At 62.8% G+C, this 20,808-nt stretch overlaps 1 protein-coding gene across 1 annotated transcript in view; it reads left to right on the top strand.

Annotated features, from left to right (window-relative positions):
- Positions 1–20,488, top strand: part of SEC16B (SEC16 homolog B, endoplasmic reticulum export factor) — a 29,410-nt gene extending 8,922 nt beyond the window's left edge. Inside the window, exons 4-22 of the mRNA XM_055121221.1 lie at positions 1,538–1,704; positions 2,171–2,232; positions 3,873–4,008; positions 4,404–4,637; positions 5,245–5,342; positions 5,697–5,778; positions 6,901–7,018; positions 8,519–8,630; positions 9,206–9,311; positions 10,262–10,402; positions 11,168–11,278; positions 13,114–13,210; positions 14,344–14,530; positions 16,826–16,859; positions 17,040–17,126; positions 17,314–17,395; positions 17,471–17,544; positions 19,214–19,306; positions 20,411–20,488. Of these exons, the coding sequence (XP_054977196.1) occupies positions 1,538–1,704; positions 2,171–2,232; positions 3,873–4,008; positions 4,404–4,637; positions 5,245–5,342; positions 5,697–5,778; positions 6,901–7,018; positions 8,519–8,630; positions 9,206–9,311; positions 10,262–10,402; positions 11,168–11,278; positions 13,114–13,210; positions 14,344–14,530; positions 16,826–16,859; positions 17,040–17,126; positions 17,314–17,395; positions 17,471–17,544; positions 19,214–19,306; positions 20,411–20,488 (2,099 nt within the window). The remainder of the gene's footprint in view (positions 1–1,537; positions 1,705–2,170; positions 2,233–3,872; positions 4,009–4,403; positions 4,638–5,244; positions 5,343–5,696; positions 5,779–6,900; positions 7,019–8,518; positions 8,631–9,205; positions 9,312–10,261; positions 10,403–11,167; positions 11,279–13,113; positions 13,211–14,343; positions 14,531–16,825; positions 16,860–17,039; positions 17,127–17,313; positions 17,396–17,470; positions 17,545–19,213; positions 19,307–20,410) is intronic.
- The last annotated feature ends 320 nt before the right edge of the window (positions 20,489–20,808 follow it).

Below are 20,808 nucleotides of genomic sequence, written 5' to 3'. Positions count from 1 at the left end.
CTGACACCGTGGGAACGGGGGTCCCGCCTCAGCGCTTACGAGCCCCGCCAGGACGCGGACCCGGGTGAGCAATGCCACGCGGAGGGGGGGCGTCTCCGGCCGAGCCCCCGCCTGCCCCCCGCTTCCGGCTCCTTCTTTGGGGCCACAGCTCCCCAGGGCTGACTCCCAGCTCTGTGCTCAGGACTCTCCCCGCGGTGCTCCTGCCACCGTTGGCACATGCCGGGGATCGAGCCTGGGCCGCCCTCCTGCCCAGCCTTTGGGCGTGTCTCTGGCCCCGAGGGTTTGGGCCACCACGGCCCCCCAGACCCTGGTTATTGCCAGGGGAGCAACCCCTGGAAACAGCTGCCTTCCCGGTTCAGGAGAGGAGGGCGAAGGTCAGCACCGGCCGGACGGTCAAGAGCCTCGGATCCCGGCTCCCCTCACGGGGCTCGGCTGGACCCAGGAACCAGCTCAGCCGCGCCCTCCCGGACCCCGGCTTCAGGGCTGACTCCCGGCTCTGCACTCAGGAATCACTCCTGGCAGTGCTCGGGGGACCCTATGGGATGCTGGGATTCGAACCCGGGTCGGCCGTGTGCAAGGCCAACACCCTCCCCGCTGTGCTATCGCTCCAGCCCCATCTGGAATCTTCTGTTTTGGGTTTTGGGGCCACAGCTGGTGGTGCTCAGGGGTCACTCCTGGCTCTCCGCCCAGGGACGGTATGGGGTGCCCAGAATCGAACCCTGGTTAGTCGCAGGGGCAGGGAGCACCTGGACGCTGTCCCCTCTCAACCTTCCGGCTGTCCCTCCCCTCTCTCAGCCTTGCACACCTGACGGGGTCCCAGCCGGAATTCAACAGAAACACTGCCAGGATGTTTTTCTCGAGTTTACTTCTGTTTCCTGGTGTGTGTGTGTGTGTGTGTGTGTGTGTGTGTTTATGAGGATTGTGTTTGTGTGTGAGCTTGAGTGTGTGTTTTTGAGAGTGTGAGTGTAGATGTGTGTGTGAGTGTGTGTGTTGTGAGTGTGTTTTTGAAAGTGTGTGTTTGTGAGTGTGTGAGTTGTGTGTTTGTGTGTCTGTGTGTGAGTGTGTGCGTATGAGTGTGTGTTGGTGAGAATGTGTGAGTTGTATGTGCGTCTGAGTGTGTTTGTATGTGTATATTGGTGAGAGTGTATGTGAGTTGTGCGTGTGTTTGTGTATCTGAGTGTGTGTATATGTTTGTGTGTACTGATGAGTGTGTGTTGTGTGTTTGTGTGTCTGTGTATGAGAGTGTGTTGGTGAGTTTGTGTGAGTTGTATGTGTGTCTGAGTGTGTGTTCGTGTGTTTATTGCTGAGAGTGTATGTGAGTTGTGTGTGTGTTTGTGTGAGAGTGTGTGTGCGAGTTGTGTTTGTATGACTGTGTTTGTGAGAGCATGTGTGAGTGTGTGTTTGTGTGTGTCTGTGTGTGAGTGTGCCTGTGTGTGTGCGTGGCTCAGACCCTACCATAGTTTGGAACGTGGGGGTCACTCCTGGAGGTGTGGGGGGCCCTGGGGTGCCGGGGCTCAGCCCGGGGGCCCCCTTTGAGGCTGGCACAGTGGGGGTCTGAGCAGGGCGTGTCTCGGCACAGGGCCCTGGGACCCCGTGAAATTCTCTGCCCGGCACGTGCCCGTGGGCTTCGGGCCGGGGGGTCAGCTGGTCCTGGGGGCGCCCCGAGACGGCCGGCCGGCGCTGGTGGAGCTGCACAGCGTGGAGGTAAGGCCGGGCCCACCCGCGCCGCCAACCTGCCCTCACCGCCTGCTCGCCTCATCCTTCCCTCGAGACGCTATTGGCCCATTTCAGCAGGGGGGGGGGAGGAGTGAGCCCCCGAGGGACCCTCCTGGCTGTGCTCAGGGCTGACTCCTGGCTCTGCACTCAGGAATCACTCCTGGCGGTGCTCGGGGGACCCTAGGGGATGTTGGGAAACAAACCCGGGTGGGCCGCGTGCAAGGCAAACGCCCTCCCTGCTGTGCTATCGCTCCAGCCCCTCCCCCCCTTTTTTTAAGAGAAAAGTTTTGATTAGACCCCGCGATGCTCAGGGCTGACTCCTGGCTCGCACTCAGGAATCACTCCTGGCGGTGCTCAGGGGACCCTATGGGATGCTGGGAATCGAACCCGGGTCGGCCGCGTGCAAGGCAAACACCCTCCCCGCTGTGCTATCACTCCTGCCTGCCCCTTGCAGGTTATTCTTAATGATTCTGAGGAACAAGAAGAAATGAGGACCTTCTCTGGACCCCTGAAAAGGTGAGTGACTCCAGGAACTGCCGGATAAAAAAAACTGTTGTTTTTTTTTTCCTTGTTTCTGTTTACTTTTGGGCCAGTTCTGCTCAGGGCTGACTCCTGGCTCTGCACTCAGGGATCGTTCCCGGTGGGCTCAGGGGCCCCTTTGGGATGCCAGGGATTGAACTGGGGTTGGCACCGTGCAAGTGCATTCACTCTGCCCCCCTGGGGAAAGGCTTCTAGATGCCCAGCATTTGGGGGGAAATTTGGGCTATCTCGCAAGAAAACCTTTACCCCGCGGGAGTAGAATTTTCCACGCTGCAAGGTAAGAAAGAGTCCAGAGCTATTTGAACAACTGCTTGGCTTGTCAACGGGCTGACGGAAAATGTTAAGGCTCAGAAGCCTGAAGGGCTGGAGCGATAGCACAGTGGGGAGGGCGTTTGACTTGCACGCAGCAGACCTGGGTTCGATTCCTTCGTCCCCTCTCAGAGAACCCGGCAAGCTACCGAGAGGATCCTGCCCACACGGCAGAGCCTGGCAAGCTCCCCTTGGCGTATTTGAGATGCCAAACACAGTCACAACAAGTCTCACCATGCAGACTTGACTGGTGCCCGTTCTAGCAAATCCATGAACAACGGGATGACAGTGCAGTGACGGAAGCCTGAAATCAGTTGTATTTTGCAGGAGCGGTGTGGGGTTTTCGGAGTTGCCTATACTTATCGAGTCTTAGCGGGAGGAAATAGCCAACCACGACCTGGGGGAAAAAACACACACAGACAAATGGCTCATAGTGGAACCGATTCTTGGGAAGGAAATAGGATGCATTTAGGTGGGAAGTGCACGCCTGACCCCTACAGGACAGAGCGAGAACTGCACTGAGAGAGCAGGACAAGGCCCCTGCTGGTTTTGTAGACGTGTCCAGAGCGCCCCCTGCTGGGCAGAGGCGGTGCTCACCAGCTAGCCCCGCTCTGCAGAGGGGCGTTTTGGTGGTGGACTCCGGGGGGTGGACCTCAGGGCTCCCTCATGCCAAGCCTGTGGAGTACCACCGCCCCACTTGTTGGTTTTAAATCCCTATCCCGGGCCCGAGTGATAGCGCAGCTGAAGGGCACTTACCCAGCACGCAGAAGATACAGGTTCGATCCCCTGCATCCCCTATGGTTCCCAGAGCTTCCTTGTGTCTGGCCCTGGGTGCAGTGGGCAGCCCTGTGTGTGTTTGTATGCGTGCATGTGTGCGCGCACGTGTGAGTGCGTACATGTGCATATGCTCGTATGTGTATGTGTGCGTATGTGTGTGCCTGTGTGCATATGTGCGTGTGTGTGCGTGCACATGTGTATGCATGTGTGTGCACATGTGTGCATATATGCGTGTGTGTATGTGTGCGCGCATGTGTGCGTGCATATGTGTGCACGTGTGTTCATATATGCGCGTGTGTGCGTGTGCATGTGCATGTGTGAGTGAGTGCACATGTGTGTGCACGCGTGTGTGCATATGTGCGTGTGCACACATGTGTGCGTGCACATGTGTATGCATGTGTGTGCATGCGTGTGTGCATGTGTGCGTGCACATGTATATGCACATGTGTGCACATGTGCGTGTGTGTACATATGTGCATGCGTGTGCATGTGCCTGCCTCCTGCTTACTCTGTACCCCCGCTCTCGTCAGGGATGACGTGTACAAGGTCGACGTCATGACGTTCTGCCAGCGCAAGGCCGAGCAGAGCTGCAGAGCCGAGAGCCCGCGGGGCCGAGACTCCGCGCTCCTGTGGAAGCTGCTGGTTCTGCTGTGCCGCCAGAACGGGGTAAGCGGGGCCGGACTGGGCCGGGCCGGGCCGGGCCGGGGGGTGCATAGGGAAGGTCGTGAACATAAGAGAAGGAGTGGGGGAGAGATAGTGCAGTGGGGAGGGCGCTGACCTGGCACGCGGCCGACCCGGGTTCGATCCCCGGCATCCCATAGGGTCCCCCGAGCACTTTCAGGAGTGATCCCTGAGTGCAGAGCCAGGAGTCAGCCCTGAGCATTGCCGGGTGGGACCCAAACAAAAAAATAATCAAATAAATTTAGGAGAAGCGCCCAAGAAGCATCTCCCAGCTAGGGTGGGCACTGCGGGAGAGGCCAGGCTGGCGTGGGGGCCACCCCCCACCGGGCACCGGCTGGCGCTGCCCCGCCCTCACTGGTCCCCCCCACCCCTTCCTGCAGTCCATGGTGGGCTCGGATATCGCTGACCTGCTCATGCAGGACTGCAGGAAGCTGGACCGGTACCAGCGCCAGCCGCCCGTGGCCAACCTCATCGGGCTGGACAGCGACGAGGACTGGCCGGCGCTGAGCCTGGGGACCCCGAACCTGCTCACCGGGGAGATCCCCCCGAGCGTGGAGACGCCCGCGCAGGTGGTGGAGAAATTCACCAAGCTGCTCTACTTCGGGAGGAAGAAGGCAAGTGCGCCCCCTGCTGGCGGGGCTATAGCACCCTCTGAACCTGCCCAGGCGCGCCCCCTGCTGGCAGAGCCTTAGCACCCTCTGCACCTGCCCAGGCGCGCCCCCTGCTGGCGGGGCTTTTAGCACCCTCTGCACCTGCCCAGGCGTGCCCCCTGCTGGCGGGGCCTCAGCATCCTCGGCACCTGCCCAGGCGCGCCCCCTGCTGGCGGGGCTTTTAGCACCCTCTGCACCTGCCCAGGCGCGCCCCCTGCTGGCGGGGCCCTAGCACCCTCTGCACCTGCCCAGGCGCGCCCCCTGCTGGCAGAGCCTTAGCACCCTCTGCACCTCCCCAGGCGCGCCCCCTGCTGCTGGGGCTTTTGCACCCTCTGCACCTCCCCAGGCGTGCCCCCTGCTGGCGGGGCCTTAGCACCCTCTGCACCTGCCCAGGCACGCCCCCTGCTGGCGGGGCTTTTGCACCCTCTGCACCTCCCCAGGCGCGCCCCCTGCTGGCGGGGCCTTAGCACCCTCTGCACCTGCCCAGGCACGCCCCCTGCTGGCGGGGCCTCTCCGCCCTCTCCCTCTCTCCCCCGCGTCCTGGGTGAGACTGAGCGTCTGATGTCCCCAGGAGGCGCTGGAATGGGCCATGAAGAACCACCTCTGGGGCCACGCGCTCTTCCTGTCCAGCAAGATGGACGCGAGGACGTACAACTGGGTGATGAGCGGGTGAGTGTCGGGACCCAGGACGCCGCCAGGCTGATGGGACCTGTGTCCCCTTTAGTGTCTTACCCTCCTGGATACACTCTACCTGGTCAGCGATGGGAAAGACTCATAGCTGTCTATCATGGAGCGACTGTTCTAGAAAGTTCCATCTGCAAGGGGACTTGGGGCTTCTGCTTTGGAACAGGCCCAGACATGCCGGGACTGGGCTGGGGGGCGGGTAGGGGGTGGGGGTGGGGAGTCCCTGAGTTTGAGAGGTTGAACTGGTGGTGATGGCAGAGGTGGGGGGAGGGGAATCACGCAGGGTGGGGGGCGAGGGGCTCTCCAGGGGGTCCCCGCTGACCCCGCCTGTCCCCGCAGCTTCATCAGCACCCTGGCGCTCAACGACCCCCTGCAGACCTTCTTCCAGCTCATGTCCGGGCGTATCCCGCAGGCGGCCATGGTAACTGGACGGGGCGGGGCCGGGAGAGTGCCCAGGGTGAGGGGGACGCCGGGGAATCCCGACCCCCCCACATACTCACTATTTCCTGGGGACACTGGTGGAACCGGGGATCGTTGTTCAGCTTCTCACAGGCTGACATGGGCCCTTCCTGGTGGGCCGAAGGGGTTCGATCCCTTTCTCCGCACAAGAACATCTATTATTATTACTATTATTATTATTACTATTATTATCATTATTATTGTTATTATTATTGGGATGGAGTGATAGGACAGCGGGGAGGGCGTTTGCCTTGCACGCGGCCGACCCGGGTTCGATTCCCCCCCTCTCGGAGAGCCCGGCAAGCTACCGAGAGGATCCCGCCCGCACGGCAGAGCCTGGCAAGCTCCCCGTGGTGTATTCGAGATGCCAAACACAGTCACAACAAGGCTCACCATGGAGACGTGACTGGTGCCCGCTCGAGCCCATCGATGAGTGCGACAGTGATGATGATGATGATGATGATGATGATGGTGATGATGATGATGATGATAATGGTGATGATGACAATGATGATGATGATGATAATGGTGATGATGATGATGATAATGATGATGATGATGATGATGATGATGATAATGGTGATGATGATGATGATGATAATGATGATGATGATGATGATGATGGTGATGATTGATGATGATGATAATGGTGATGATGATGATGATGATAATGGTGATGATGATGATGATGATGATAATGGTGATGATGATGATGATAATGGTGTTGATGATGATGATGATGATTTGGCTTTGCCCACACCTGGTGGTACTCAGGGGTCACTCCAGCTCAGGGGTCCCTGAGGGGGGCAGGGGTCCAGCCCGAGCTGAGCGTGGCCAGGCCAGTGCCCTCCCCACTGTGCTCGAGGCCCTGTTTTGGGGTTCATTTTAGAGACTTTGGGGGGAGACTCTGGCAGTGGCTCCAAGGGATGGGTTTGGCCCTGGACCCCCACGCTGGGAGCCGTGCTCGGCCTTGCTCGGGGTGACGGGGTCCCGGGGGTCGGCTGGCGTCCTGCCCCCCGTGGGTGTCGGCCGTCCCGAGCGCCCAGACCGGGCACTCCTGGGTGACGCCGCTTCCTCCCCCCAGAGCTGCGGGGACCAGCAGTGGGGGGACTGGAGGCCCCACCTGGCCATGGTGCTGTCCAACCAGGCCGCGGAGCCCGAGCTGCAGCGGCGGGCCATCGTCACGCTGGGGGACACGCTGGGTAAGCCCCGCCCCCGCGCTCGGCCACTGACCCGCCCCTCCCTCTCCCTCCCCCTCCCCTCCTCCCTCCCCCTTTCTCCCTTCCCTCCCTCCCTCCCTCCTTCCTTCCCTCTCTCTCCTTCCCTCTTCCTTCCTTCCTCCTTCCTTCTTTCCTTTCTTCTCCCTCCTTTTTCCCTTTCTTCCCTCCTTTCTTCCTTTTCCTTCCTTCTCTCCCTCCCTCCCTCCTTCCTTCCCTCTCTCTCCTTACCTCCCTCCTTCCCTCCTCCTTCCTTCTTTCCTTCCTTCTGTCCTTCCTTTTTTCCTTTCTTCCCTCCTTTCTTCCTTTTCCTTCCTTCTCTCCCTCCCTCCCTCCTTCCCTCCCTCCCTTCTTCCTTCCCTCTCTCTCCTTCCCTCCCTCCTTCCCTCCTCCTTCCTTCCTCCTTCCTTCCTCCTTCCTTCTTTCCTTCCTTCTCTCCCTCCTTTTTTCCTTTCTTCCCTCCTTTCTTCCTTTTCCTTCCTTCCCTCCCTCCCTCTTTCCCTCCCTCCTTTCCTCCTTTCCTTCCTCCCTTCCTTTCCTGGGCCACACCTGTCTGTACTCAGGACTGACTCTGGCTCTGTGCTCAGGGGTCCCTCCCGGAACATCTGGGAGCCACATGCATTCTAGGGCTTGAACCCGAGCCCGCCGCCCTGCCGCGGTGCCCCCCCCCCCCTCTCTGGCCCCAGGGTGCCCGGTTGTTCCTCAGCATTTCTGCTGTGGACCAGCTCAGCCCAGATGCTCGCTGCGGGGGCAGGTGACACTGTGTGTCCTGTCACCATACAGCCCGAAGTGGCCTCTCGCCCTCAGACAGTTGTGTCCTGTCCACTCACCATCCCCCTTGCCCCGCCAAGCCATTTGGGTCACCGTGGGGTCTTGATGACTCTTATCAGGGAAAGTGCTCTAGAACGTTCCAGATCAGTGGCTCTCAAATTCGGCCAAAGATTTTGTCATACTCTGGGGATTATTGCTCGGTTAAACTCTGGATTCCTCCACGAGGGCCAGAGAGAGAGCCTAAGGGTTAGCGCACCTGCCTTCCATGTGGCTGACCTGCCTGGCTCGATCCCGGGCACCGCATATGCCCCCAAATTGCAAAATCCCGACGGAAGGCAGCTCATGGCTAGGAAGGGGTGGCTGGTGTTGGTTGGGGGTCTTCCACCTTTTTGATGAAACTTGAGGTTAAGGTCATTGAAGATGGGCGGGAGGGGCTGGAGCGATAGCACAGCGGGGAGGGCGTTGGCCTTGCACGTGGTCGACCCGGGTTTGATCCCCGGCATTCCATAGGGTCTCCCGAGCACTGTCAGGAGTGATTACTGAGTGCAGAGTCAGGAGTCAGCCCTGAGCATCGCCGGGTGGGACCCAAAAAGAAAAAAAAAAGGGGGGGCCTTTGGGATGTCGGGGGTGGGAGGAAGGGAGCTGGGAGCGGGGTTGGGGGTGTCCCCGCCGACCCCCCGGGGTGACCCCATCCCCCTCTCGTCTCTCCGGCAGCTTCCAAGGGGCTGGTGGAAGCCGCGCATTTCTGCTACCTCATGGCACACGTGCCCTTCGGCTACTACCCCGTCAAGACGGACCCGCTGGTCTTGCTGGGCAGCAGCCACAGGTATGGGGGCGGGGAGACCCCCTTCTCCTTGAAGAATCCCACCCCAGGGTGGCGGGGGAGGGGGGGAGAGCAAGGAAATGCCCCGCAATGCCTCCTTGCGCCACGAGAGGGCGCGCGTCCCCGTCCTCCGGGTGTAGTGCGCCCGCTTGGCCACTGGGGGGCGGCCCGGCACCGTGATTGGAGCCGCCGATGACCAAAAACACAATAAAACAAGCAAAACAACAACAACAACAACAACAACAACAACAAAACCCCGTGCGTGCACTGTTAGGCTGGCAGAAGCAGCTGGAGGTCTGCCCGCTGCCCTGACGGGGACCCCACAAACCCCCTGTGCAAAGGCCCCTTGTACCTCTGTTGACCTTCAGGTGTGACCTTGGGCCCCCATAAATGTCCTTGGGTCACGCCTGGTGATGCTCAGGGCTGACTCTGCTCTCAGGGGTCTCTCCTGGTGGGGTTTGGGGGACCCAAGGGGATGCCGGGGATCGAACCCGGGTCGGCCGCGTGCCAGGCAGACGCTATCACTGTCCTCTCCTCCCCCGCCCTCCCCCTCCCCCTCCTCCCTCCCCTCCCCCCAGCCAAGCCTTTCTGCAGTTCGCCACCACCGAGGCCATCCAGAGGACCGAGACCTTCGAGTACTGCCGGACGCTGGGCCGGCCCCAGGCCTCCATCCCGTCCTTCCAGGTCCCACCCCCCCCCACCCCTGCTCTGCTGCGTGTCACTGCGGGACGGTCACTCGGGGTCTGGTGGAGCCTGGTGGGGGGGCGGCTGGGGGAGGACGGTCACCGTCCAGGCCTGTGAGGGGCCCAAGGAAGGCGGCCGGGTCGGGGGCTAGAGGCCTCGCCCTGGGCGGGGCTGGGGTCCCTGTCCTGCCTGCCCGGGACCAGGCCTGGGGGTGGGGGGGACCGTGGTCAGTTGGCTGGGGAGGTTCCCCCCTCTCTCCCCCTGCTGCGGCTGTGTCTGGGCCTCCTCCCCCTCCTCCTCTCTTCCCTGTGCTCCCCTTCCTCCTCCCCCTCATCCTCTCCCGCCTTCCCTCTTCTCCTTGCTCCCTTCCTCCTCCTCCCCCTCCTCCTCTCCTTCCTCCCCTCTTCCCCATGCTCCCTTCCTCCTCCTCCCCCTCATCCTCTCCTTCCTCCCCTCTTCCCCGTGCTCCCCTTCCTCCTCCCCCTCCTCCTTTCCCTCCTCCCCGTGCTCCCTTCCTCATCCTCCCCACCCCTCCTCCTTTCCCTCCCTTCTTCCTCCTCTTCCCCCCTCCTCTCCCTTCTCCCCTCTTCCCCGTGCTCCCCTTCCTCTCCCCCTCTTCCTCTCCTTCCTCCCCTCTTCCCCGTGCTCCCCTTCTTCTCCCCCTCTTCCTCTCCCTCCTCCCCTCTTCCCCATGCTCCACTTCCTCTCCCTCCTCCCCTCTTCCCCGTGCTCCCCTTCATCTCCCCCTTGTCCTCTCCCTCCTCCCCTCTTCCCCGTGCTCCCCTTTCTGATCCTCCCCCGACCCCCTCCTCCTTTCCTTCTCTTCCTCCTCCTCTTCATCTCCCTCCTCCCCTTCATCTCCCTCCTCCCCCTCCTCCCCTCTCCTCCGTCCTTCCCTCCCCCTCCCCCTCCCCCCACCTGCTCCTCACCCCTCCTCCCCTCCCCTGCAGGTGTACAAGCTGCTGTACGCGGCGCGCCTGGCCGACCACGGGCTGGCGTCCCAGGCCCTGCAGTACTGCGAGGCCGTGGGCACGGCCGTGCTGGGCCAGGGCGGGGACGGGCACCCGGTGCTGCTGGCCGAGCTCATCAAGGTGAGGGCCCAGCAGTCTCGCGGGACCTGGTGCAGGGGAGGGGGCGGGGGGGGGGGCGACGCATCTGGGCGGATCCCCCCCTCGGCATGTCTTTCCCGCTACGGTAAAAGTCGCCACTCTGCTGCCCCCTGTCGTTCTGGGCATGGGGGTCGCAGATACACCGAGTGATCAGAACAGGAAGTGATCCTTCTACAGTGCTCTTAGGTGCTGGAGTAGCTCACCACTGGGGCCGTTTTACAAAGCCAGTGGAAGCAAAGTGGCCTGAGTTCCCGGGACGCAGACAAACAGGCCCAGAGTTTGTCCCAGTTACCCGCGAGGAGTCCCTGGGCCGCGACCAGCCGGCAGTTCTTGCTTTGGGTCACACCCAGCAATGCTCAGGGCTGACTCCTGGCTCTGCACTCAGGGATCACTCCTGGCAGTGCTTGGGGGACCCTATGGGATGCCGGGGATCGAACCCGGGTCGACCGCGTGCAAGGCAGATGCCTCACCCGCGATACTATTTATTTTTTCTTTTTGCTTTTTTGCTTTTTGCACTCCCAGCAGTGCTCAGGAGTTACTCCTGGCGGTGCTCGGGGGACCCTAGAGGACGCCGGGGATCGAACCCGGGTCGGCCGCGTGCTGGGCCACGCCTTCCCCGCTGGGCTGTCGCCCCTCACCCCTGGCCAAAGACAGTCCCAACCGCGGTGGAGGCTCCTGTGGCCTCCTGCGCCCTCTGACCCTCCTCTGCGCCCGCCCCCTCCCCTGGGCCACCCCCGCCCTGCACAGCTCGCCGAGAGGCTGAAGTTCTCGGACCCGCTGCTCGAGCCGCGCCTCGGCCACGGCGACTCGGAGCCCGAGTGGCTGGTGCAGCTCCGCCGCCACCAGGAGGCGCTGCAGGTGCGTGGGGACCGGCGGCAGGGCGAAGCCGGGAGGGGCGGGGCTAGGGCAGGGGGGTGGGGCCAGGGCGGGGCCGGGCTAGGGCAGGGGTCAGAGTTAGGGGCAGGGGTCAGAGCTAGGGCAGGGGCGGGGTTAGGGCAGGGGGTCAGAGCTAGGGCAGGGGTCAGAGCTAGGGCAGGGGCGGGGTTAGGGCAGGTGGGGCTAGGGCAGGGGCCAGGGCTAGGGCAGGGGTCAGAGCTAGGGCAGGGGTCAGATCTAGGGCAGGGGTGGGGCTAGGGTGAGGTCAGAGCTAGGGCAGGGGTCAGAGCTAGGGCAGAGGTCAGCTAGGGCAGGGGTCAGAGCTAGGGCAGGGGTCAGAGCTAGGGCAGGGGTGGGGCTAGGGTGAGGTCAGAGCTAGGGCAGGGGTCAGAGCTAGGGCAGAGGTCAGCTAGGGCAGCGGTCAGAGTTAGGGCAGGGGTCAGAGCTAGGGCAGGGGGCGGGGCTAGGGCAGGGGTCAGAGCTAGGGCAGGGGTCAGAGCTAGGGCAGGGGTCAGAACTAGGGCAGGGGTCAGAGCTAGGGCAGGGGCGGAACTGAGGCAGGGGGTGGAGCTGGGGATGGGGCGGGGATGGGGCAGTGGGCGGGGTTGGTGCAGGGGGCGGGGCAGGGGCGGGACAGGGCTGCCCTTTGCCGCCCTCTGCTCCCGGGCTGCAGTGCACTTTTGCCACCAGCAGGAGGCGCTGTGACCCAGCCAGTGATAGGAGGAACCTTCTTTAGTTTCTGAGCGAAGACCTCTTCCTTTTTCGAATTCTTTTGTTCTGGGGGTCCACAGCTAGTGGTGCTCAGGGCTTCCTCCTGCCGCCGCGTCTCGTGGCAGGGTCTGGGGGTCAGGTGTGGTGCTGGGGGTTGACCCAGAGGTGGGCGGGTGGGGGAACGTGCCTTACCCGCTGTGCTGTCTCTGTGGCCCTGGGTGTTGCTTTGGGGCCACACCTGGCGGGGCTCTGTCCTCAGGGATCGCGCCTGAGGGTGCTCGGGTCTCGGTAGGGACGATATGTGGTACTGGGCGTCGAACCCAGGCCACTGCATGCATGCAAAGCAGGCACCTCATTTGCTGCACTATCTTACCCATCCCCCTCCTTTTGGGGGGCTTTAGGTCCCACCCGGCGATGCTCAGGGGCTCCTCCTGGCTCTGCACTCAGGAGTCACTCCTGGCGGTGCTCGGGGGACCCTCTGGGATGCTGGAGATTGAGTCCAGGTTAACCCCACACCAGGCAAATGTCCCCCCTGCTGTACTATGGCTTCATCCCATCTCGCCCCCCACCCTCTCTAGTCCCTCTTTTATCCTTGGTGTTAAATATCAAAGCCCCGGAGGTCTTCGCCCCTTGTCTCCCACTAGCATGGGCTTTGTCTTTTTGACGGCTGCGTAATATTCCCCGCAGAATTCTCATCTTGCTCACCGCTGCGGCGGGTGTGGGGTGTGCTGTGTCCATAAGCAGTTCCTTTTCAGAGAAATACCCCGGGAGGGGGATGCTGGGTGTCACAGCAGTGAGGAGGGACCCCTCCCTCAACTTTCGGGGGGATCCCCGCGCCGTTTCTCCGTGGTGGCCGTCCGCGTTTTGCGATCCCACCAGCTTTGCCTCCTGTCTTTTGGGGAACCAGCTCTGTACCCCAACACACCCTGGGCCCTCCTCCCTGCCCCCAACGCCTTGTGATCCCGGGCACTGTCACCCACGGGGGGGTGGCTCTGGGACATGATGAGGCTCCCCTGGTCCCCTGGCCGCCGAGCCCGGGCAGGGGTGAGGCCAGGCCCCTCCTTCCTCGCAGCCTGCTCAGAGGGATCCCGCTTGCTTTTTCATAGGCTAAGGGAGCGAGCGACGCTGAGGACCCGGCCTCAGTTTACCCAGCTGTTTCAGGAGCTGGCAGAGCCGGTGCAGGCGGCCCGACAGATGAGCCAAGTATGGGGGGTTGGGGTGGGGTCCACAGAGGGGCCGCCCCGTCCTCCTTGGGTGCCTCCCTCACCGGCCCAGCATCCCCATCGGGGTTCAAAGCTCCTCCTGGCGGTTGCCATGGCGCTGGACCACCCGGGACGGTTCCTTCCCTCCTGGAGCCCGGAGGCGGGGCCGGCCCTGCGTTTCCTGCCCCGACGGGCCGAGGACGGTGTATTTCCCCCCAGGGGGTGGTGCTGGGGAGGTCAGGCCGGCGGCGGGGGGGGGGGGGGGTGCACTGCTCTGTCTCGGATTGGGGGGCGTGGAGTGGGGGGCACCAGGCTAGGCAGTTTCTGATTTTTTTTTTGTTTTTTGGGCCCCACCTGGCGATGTTCAGGGCTGACTCCCAGCTCTGTGCTCAGGAATCACTCCTGGCGGTGCTCGGGGGACCCTAGGGGATGCCGGGGATCGAACCCGGGTCGGCCGCGTGCAAGGCCAACGCCCTCCCCTGCTATGCTATTGCTCCAGCCCCGAAGGGCTGATTCTTGAGCCCCCAGTGGTCAGTGGGGAGCAGCCCGTGTCCCCCACGTGCCCAGCCTGGCGCCAATATGGGCCGGGAGGTTCTGGGGGGGCTGGGCCGGGTAGATGCCAAATCTCCTCCTCTCTCTCTGTCTTTGTCTCTCTCTGTCTCTTTCTTTCTCTCTCTGTCTTTCTCTGTCTCTGTCTCTGTCTCTCTGTCTGTCTCTGTCTCTGTCTCTCTCTGCCTCTCTGTCTCGCTCTGTCTCTGTCTCTCTCTTTCTCTCTGTCTTTCTCTGTCTCTGTCTCTCTGTCTCGCTGTCTCTGTCTCTCTTTGTCTTTCTGTCTCTGTCTCTCTGTCTCTGTCTCTCTGTCTGTCTCTGTCTCTCTGTCTTGCTCTGTCTGTCTCTTTCTCTGTCTTTCTCTGTCTCTCTGTCTCGCTCTGTCTCTCTTTCTCTCTCTCTGTCTTTCTCTGTCTCTGTCTCTCTGTCTCTCTCTGTCTCTGTCTCTCTGTCTATCTGTCTCTGTCTCTCTGTTTCTGTCTCTCTGTCTCTCTTTGTCTCTGTCTCTCTGTCTCTCTGTCTCTGTCTCTCTGTGTCTCTCTGTCTCTGTTTCTCTCTCTCGCTGTCTCTCTCTGTGTTCCGTAGGAAACTCTCTCCCTGGGGGGCTCCCAGGCCCTGGAGGCGACCCCGAAGGCCTCAGTGACGGCGCGGTGACCTCGTTCCTGCAGCCCCCCCTGGAGCCCCCCGGCCCCTACTCTGCGGACGGGGCGGCGGGGCCCGTGGGGGTCCCGGTGCCGCTGTACCCGGTGCCCCCGGCCGCTGTGCCCCGGGCGTGGGGGGCGGCGTGGCAGGGCCAGGGGCCTCCCTGACCCCCGGTGAGTCCGTACGCGTCCGGGTCCTCCCCCCACCACGCTGTGGGCCGGGGTCTCAGGCCCGGAGGGGCCGCCTGGGGGTCCCGAGTCCAGCTCCAGGGGCTCTGGGCGGCGCGGGGGCGGGGGCTTGGGGCGGGGGCGGGGGCGGGGGTCGGGGTCGGGGGCTTGGGGCGGGGGCGGGGGCGGGGGGCGGCCGGCGAGCGAGGTCCCCTCCGGGGCACAGCGGGGCGTGTTCTTGCAGCAGGGGACCCCGGCCCGGCCCCGGAGCCTTTCCTGCCCCTGGACGGTGTGGAGGTGCCGCCCGGCCCGCAGGTGAGGAACGGACACGCGTGTACCCGTGTGCACACGCGCCCAGTCACGTGTGTGCATGTGGACGTGTGTGTGCTCAGGCCAGAGTGTTAGGGTGACCCGTGTCTCAGACGGGGAGCCTGCATCTCCCCCTCCCTCCCCTGCCCTCCCCTCACCCCCTTCCTCCCCTTCTCTCTCCCCCCTCCCTCGCCCTCCCTCTCCTTCTCTCTCCCCCTCTCCCCTGCCCTCCCCTCTCTCCCCCTCCCTCCCCTGCCCTTCCCTCTCTCCTCCTCCCCTGCCCTCCCCTCTCTCCCCCTCTCTCCCCCTCTCTCCCCTGCCCTCCCCTCTCATCCCCTCCCTCCTCTGCCTTCCCCTCTCTCCCCCTCCCTCCCCTTCTCACTCCCCTCCCTCCCCTCCCTCACCTCTCTCCCCCTCCCTCTTCTGCCCTCCCCCTCCCTCTCCAGCCTTCCCCTCTTTCCCCCTCCATCCCCCTCCCTCCGCTGCCCTCCCCTCTCTCCCCCTCCTCCTTTCCTCTCTCCCCTTTCTCCCCCCTCTCCTTTCTCCTCGCCCCCTTCCTCCCCTGCCCTCCCTTCGCCCCCTCTCTCCTTCCATTACTCCCCTCTCTGCTCTCTCCCTCCATCTCTCTCCCTCATTCTTCCCCCCTCTCTAGCTTTCCCTGTTTCTCCCTCCTTCTCTCTTTCTCTCACCCCCACCCCGTGTCCCCCTCGGTTGTGTCCCTGGGCTCTCCCCAGGAGGCCGCAGGCCTCAAACAGCTTCAGGCTTCACGTCTTCCTTCCCGGCGGCCTGAACCCTGCACGTTACTGTTGCCGGCCTGGGACCTTCTGACCCCTGCGTTTCTGTGCTCTCTGCGCTTAGCTGTGTGTTTCTCCATGCAGACACACACACACAAACACACACACACAGGCTGCCATGCGTGCACATACACACATGGGCATGTCGGTGTCAACATACATGGATATAATCAAATCCCTGGTGACTCTTTTCTAGTGATCCCTGCATACGTGTCTACCTGCCTGTATACACAAATGTGCTTGAATAGCACCTACATGCATGCGTTTATATAGGTACACACACAACATACGTGTGCACATGCATATAAATAGACATGTAAATACTCATATGTGCTTTCATTTATTTTTAAACTATTTTGCTTTTTGGGTCCCACCCAGCGATGCTCAGGGCTGACTCCTGGCTCTGCACTCAGGGATCACTCCTGGCGGTGCTCGGGGGAGCCTAGGGGATGCCGGGGATCGAACCCGTGTTGGCTGTGTGCAAGGCCAACGCCCTCTCCGCTGTGCTATTGCTCCGGTCCCGCCCTCAGACTGTTAGGAGGCCAAAGCAAGGTCTGTGCTCCCAGCGCCTATGAGACTCACAGAACAGTGCTCACGGCAAGGTGGATTCTCCTTCTTTTGTGTGTGTCGCCTGAGGAAGGCCCCGGGGCACCAGGGAAACGCAGAGCAAGGGGGAAGGTCACGCGGGACCCGGGCTGGAGAGAGAGCACAGCGGGGAGGGCATTGGCCTTGCACGTGGCTGACCCGGGTTCGATCCCCGGCATCCCCTAGGGTCCCCCGAGCACCGCCAGGAGTAATTCCTGAGTGCAGAGCCAGGAGTCAGCCCTGAGCATCGCCGGGTGGGACCCCCAAACCCACCAACCAAACTAACAAAGTGAATCACTCAGGACCGAGCGCAGACCCCCCCAAAGCCGGGGAATAGGACGTTCGACGGAGACTCGGTGGTGGGGCTTGTCAGGCCTTGGGGGACAGTGGCGGTGGGGGGGGCGGCCCAGGCTCACAGCCCCGTGCTCCTTCCTGCTCTCTCCAGGTGACCCCGATTCCCAGGGCGCCGGGGACCCCAGGGAGTGCGGCCAGGAAGGAGCAGCAGGAGGAGGAGGAAGAGGAGGAGGAGGGGGGAGGGAGGGGGGAGGAGGAGGAATCACCCGCCACCAGAGAGAAGCAAGGAAGCGGCAAAGAGAACCCCAAGGTGGGGCCCCTCCCCCTCCACCCCCTCCCCCTCCCCCCCTTTCCCCCTCCCCCAGGGCTGCTGCTGGGTTGGAATTGGGCCTGGCGGGGTGGGGGGGGGTCCCCTGCCCCCTCCTGGGGCGCCCCCCCATCTCCCCTCAGGGAACCCGGAAGTGACCCCTCCCCCCCCCTCCCTCTCCAGGGCTCCGGCTTTGGTTGGTTCAGCTGGTTCCGATCCAAACCCAGCAGCTCCTCATCGTCTGGGGACGAAGACCCCTCGGACACCGAGGTGACGCCCCCACAGAGCAGGGCCTTTGCACGGGTGGCCGGAACGGGGGAGGGCTCACCCGGGGACGTGGGGGGGGGGGTCGGGAGGGCTCAGGGTCTTGGGGCTTGGGCGGAGGGGGGTTGTGACGGGTCCAGTAGCCCCAGGCGGGGGGCGCAGGGCAGACCGTGGCCCCTCTCTGCACCCGCAGGACCCCCCCGGAGCAGACCCCGGCCCCGCCCTCACGCCCTCCTCGGCCTTCCAGCCGCTGACGGACATCGCCGGGGGCCCAGGTACGGCCCCTCCCGGCCCCTGGCCGCCCGGGGTGGGGGGCGCCCCTCTGCCCACTGACGCCCGCTGCTCCCTAGGGGACGTCTTGGGACCCCTGCCCAGCCTGGGGGCAGCCGACGGCTCCAGGACTGGAGGCCTGCCCGGGCCTGCGGTGAGTGACCGGAACTGGGGGTCCCGGGGGTCCCACCCAGGGAGGCTTCCCAGACCTCCAGAACACGGTGTGTGTGTTGGGGGGAGGGTACAACAAGAGGCATTTTATTTATTCAGCTGTGGAGGTGCTCGGCTGCTGCTCCCGGCACAGTGTTCAGCGGCTGCTCCTGGCACAGTGCTCGGGGATGTTCCTGGTGGTGTTCAGGGAAACTTGCAATGCTGGGGGGTCAACCCGGCCTCCTGTGTGCAGCCCTGGGACCATCTTTTTGCCCGCACCCACCCACCCAAGCTGTCTAGCTTGACCCGGAAGTGGATTCTGGAGTCAGGCTTTGGGTGTCGGCTGGGCTGGGTTCTCCAGGCCCAGGTGGGCCGTGGGCGAGGCCAGCGCCCCTCCTTGCTGAACTGTCGCCGCAGCCCCCCCCAGATCGGCTTTCTCCAGCCGAGTCCCAGCACCACTGAGCTCGCACCCGGGACTCAGCGTCCTTGGCGAGGCCTGCAACAGTCAATGCCCGGGGGTCGTGCGGTCTCAGGGATGGAGCCCAGACCCCCTGCTTGCGAAGCCAGTGCTCAGCCCCTGAGTGGACCCCCCCCCTCCCGGGAGTCCGCCTGACCGGCCGGCCCTCACCCTGGGGGTTACAGAGCACTGGCTCGGAGAGCCATTGCCACCGGGTCCGCCTGTCCGTTCCGGCTTTCCTCCTGTGTGACTGGGCCACGGCGGCACCCGAGTCCCCTCATGGCCCCCGGGGCCCCCCCAGGGTGGGCTGTGTCTGCCTCTCGCCCCGGGGTCTAGTCACACTCTTGGTCCCAGGCAGCTGCCGGTGACACAAGTGGTTTTTGTTTGTTTGTTTGTTTTTTTGCCATTTGGGTCACACCCGGTGATGCACAGGGGTTACTCCTGGCTCTGCAGTCAGGAATCACTCCTGGCGGTGCTCGGGGGACCCTATGGGATGCTGGGAATCGAACCCGGGTCGGCCGTGTGCAAGGCCAATGCCCTCCCCGCTGTGTTATTGCTCCAGCCCCCACAAGTGTTTTTTAAAATGTTTTAATTAACTGGGGCTGGAGCGATAGCACAGCGGGGAGGGCATTGGCCTGGCACGCGGCCGACCCGGGTTCGATTCCCAGCATCCCATAGGGTCCCCCGAGCATCGCCAGGAGTGATTCCTGAGTGCAGAGCCAGTAGGACCCCTGTGCATTGCCGGGTGTGACCCCCCCTCCAAAAAAGTTTTCTTTTAATTAACTAATTTATTTTTTGGCTTTTTTATGGGTCCCACCCGGCGATGCTCAGGGGTTCCTCCTGGCTCTGCGCTCAGGAATCACTCCTGGCGGTGCTCGGGGGATCCTAGGGGATGCCGGGGATCGAACCCAGGCCAGTCACAAGCAAGGCAAACACCTTATGCGTTGGACTATTGCTCCACTTGAGACTCTTTTTTGTTTGTTTTTTCTTTCTTTTTTTTGTTTTTGTTTTTGCTTTTTGGGTCCCACCCGGTGATGCTCAGGGCTCACTCCTGGCTCTGCACTCAGGAATTACTCCTGGAGGTGCTCGGGGGACCCTATGATATGCCGGGGATCGAACCCGGGCTGGCCGCGTGCCAGGCCAACGCCCTCCCCGCTGTGCTATGGCTCCGGCCCCATGCTCGGGTTTGACAGTTTCTCGTGACTTCCTGTCCCAGGCCCGCCCTTCAGAGTTCAACCCCGGCTTCCTGCTTCCTCCGCCCAACTTCCAGGGGGCTGTGCCCCTCTACAACCCAGCTCAGATGCTACAGGTGAGGAGGGTGAGCAGGGGAGGGAGGCGGGCGGGGGGCGGCTGCGTTGATGGGCTCACTGGGCTGGGAGGGTCTAGTGCTCCCGCTCAGGGGTGGGGGTGGCTGCGGTGCTGGGGATCGAACTCAGGATCACAGACGCGCCAGGCAGGTGCTTCTGCCTTGGAGCTGTCGGTCTCATCTGTGTGAGTGTCCATGCATGTGCAAACGCGCGTGTGCCTGTGCATGAGTGTGTGGACACGGATGTGCATATGTGAGTATGCGGGATTGTGTATCCATACGTGTGTGTGTGTGTGTGTGTGTGTGTGTTTCTGAGCATGAACTTTGCCTCCTCGTGTGCACTGGGTGCGACCTTCAGGGGGAAAATGCTCAAGCAGGGACCAGCGCAATAGCCCAGTGGGGAGGGTGTTGGCCTGGCACGCGGCCGACCTGGGTTCGATCCCCGGCATCCCCTAGGGTACCCCGAGCACCACCAGGAGTGATTCCTGAGTGAGCCAGGAGTCAGCCCTGAGCATCGCCAGGTGGGACCTCCAAACCAAACCCCCCAAAAATGCTCCATCAATGACAGAGCCTTAATACCACCGCCCTTGACCATTTTTTGTTTAAGTTTTTTTTTTTTGTTTTATTTGTTTTTGCTCTTTTGGGTCCCACCCGGCGATGCTCAGGGCTGACTCCCGGCTCTGTGCTCAGGAATCACTCCTGGCGGTGCTCGGGGGACCCTATGGGATGCTGGGGATCGAACCTGGGTCAGCCGCGAGCAAGGCCAACGCCCTCCCCGCTGTGCTATGCCCTTGAACTTTTCCTCAGCCTGCCGCTGGGAGGTGCAGCAGGGGAGGCCGTGAATGATGGGGTGCTCAAGGTGTCCTTGTGGACACGCACGACCCCCGCCTCTCCGCTGCAGGCCTTGGGGGGGCTCTGTACCCCTTTCCAAGCATCCGTTTCTCTCACCACTTTAGAGGGGCCACGTGGGTTGATCGAGGATAAACTGCACCCCCTGCAGGCCAAGCCAAAGCAGTGCTCTGAGTCCCGGCGCCCTAGGGTGCCCCTGGCCCGGGGGTGGTGGGGGGGTGCTGGACTGACCCAGGTGGGGTCTGTGCTTTGTTCCAGCTCTCCACCGTGCCCAGCCAGAACCGGCCGAACCGCCTGGCCCAGCGCCGCTACCCCACGCAGCCAGCCGTGCTGTGAGGGGACCCACCCGGCCTTCTCCCCCCCCCACCACCCCGCCTGCCCCGGCGTCTGGGCGTGGCCCCCAGAAGTCCAGCCGCGGGGGGCTCCTGGCACCCACCCCCCGAGGTCTGTCTCTGAACTCGGGGGCGTCAGGGACTGCTGGATGTGACTCAGACTCGGGGCAGACAGACCCTTTTCTTTCTTCCTTCCTTCCTTCCTTCCTTCCTTCCTTCCTTCCTTCCTTCCTTCCTTCCTTCCTTCCTTCCTTCCTTCCTTCCTTCCTTCCTTCCTTCCTTCCTTCTTCCTTCCTTCCTCTCTCTCTCTTCCTTCCTTCCTTC

This window comes from Sorex araneus, chromosome X (genome assembly GCF_027595985.1).
Source record: "Sorex araneus isolate mSorAra2 chromosome X, mSorAra2.pri, whole genome shotgun sequence".
In the NCBI taxonomy this organism is placed as follows: Eukaryota; Metazoa; Chordata; class Mammalia; order Eulipotyphla; family Soricidae; genus Sorex; species Sorex araneus.
Note: the sequence above shows the minus strand (reverse complement) of the source record. Positions and strands in the feature narration are given on the sequence as shown.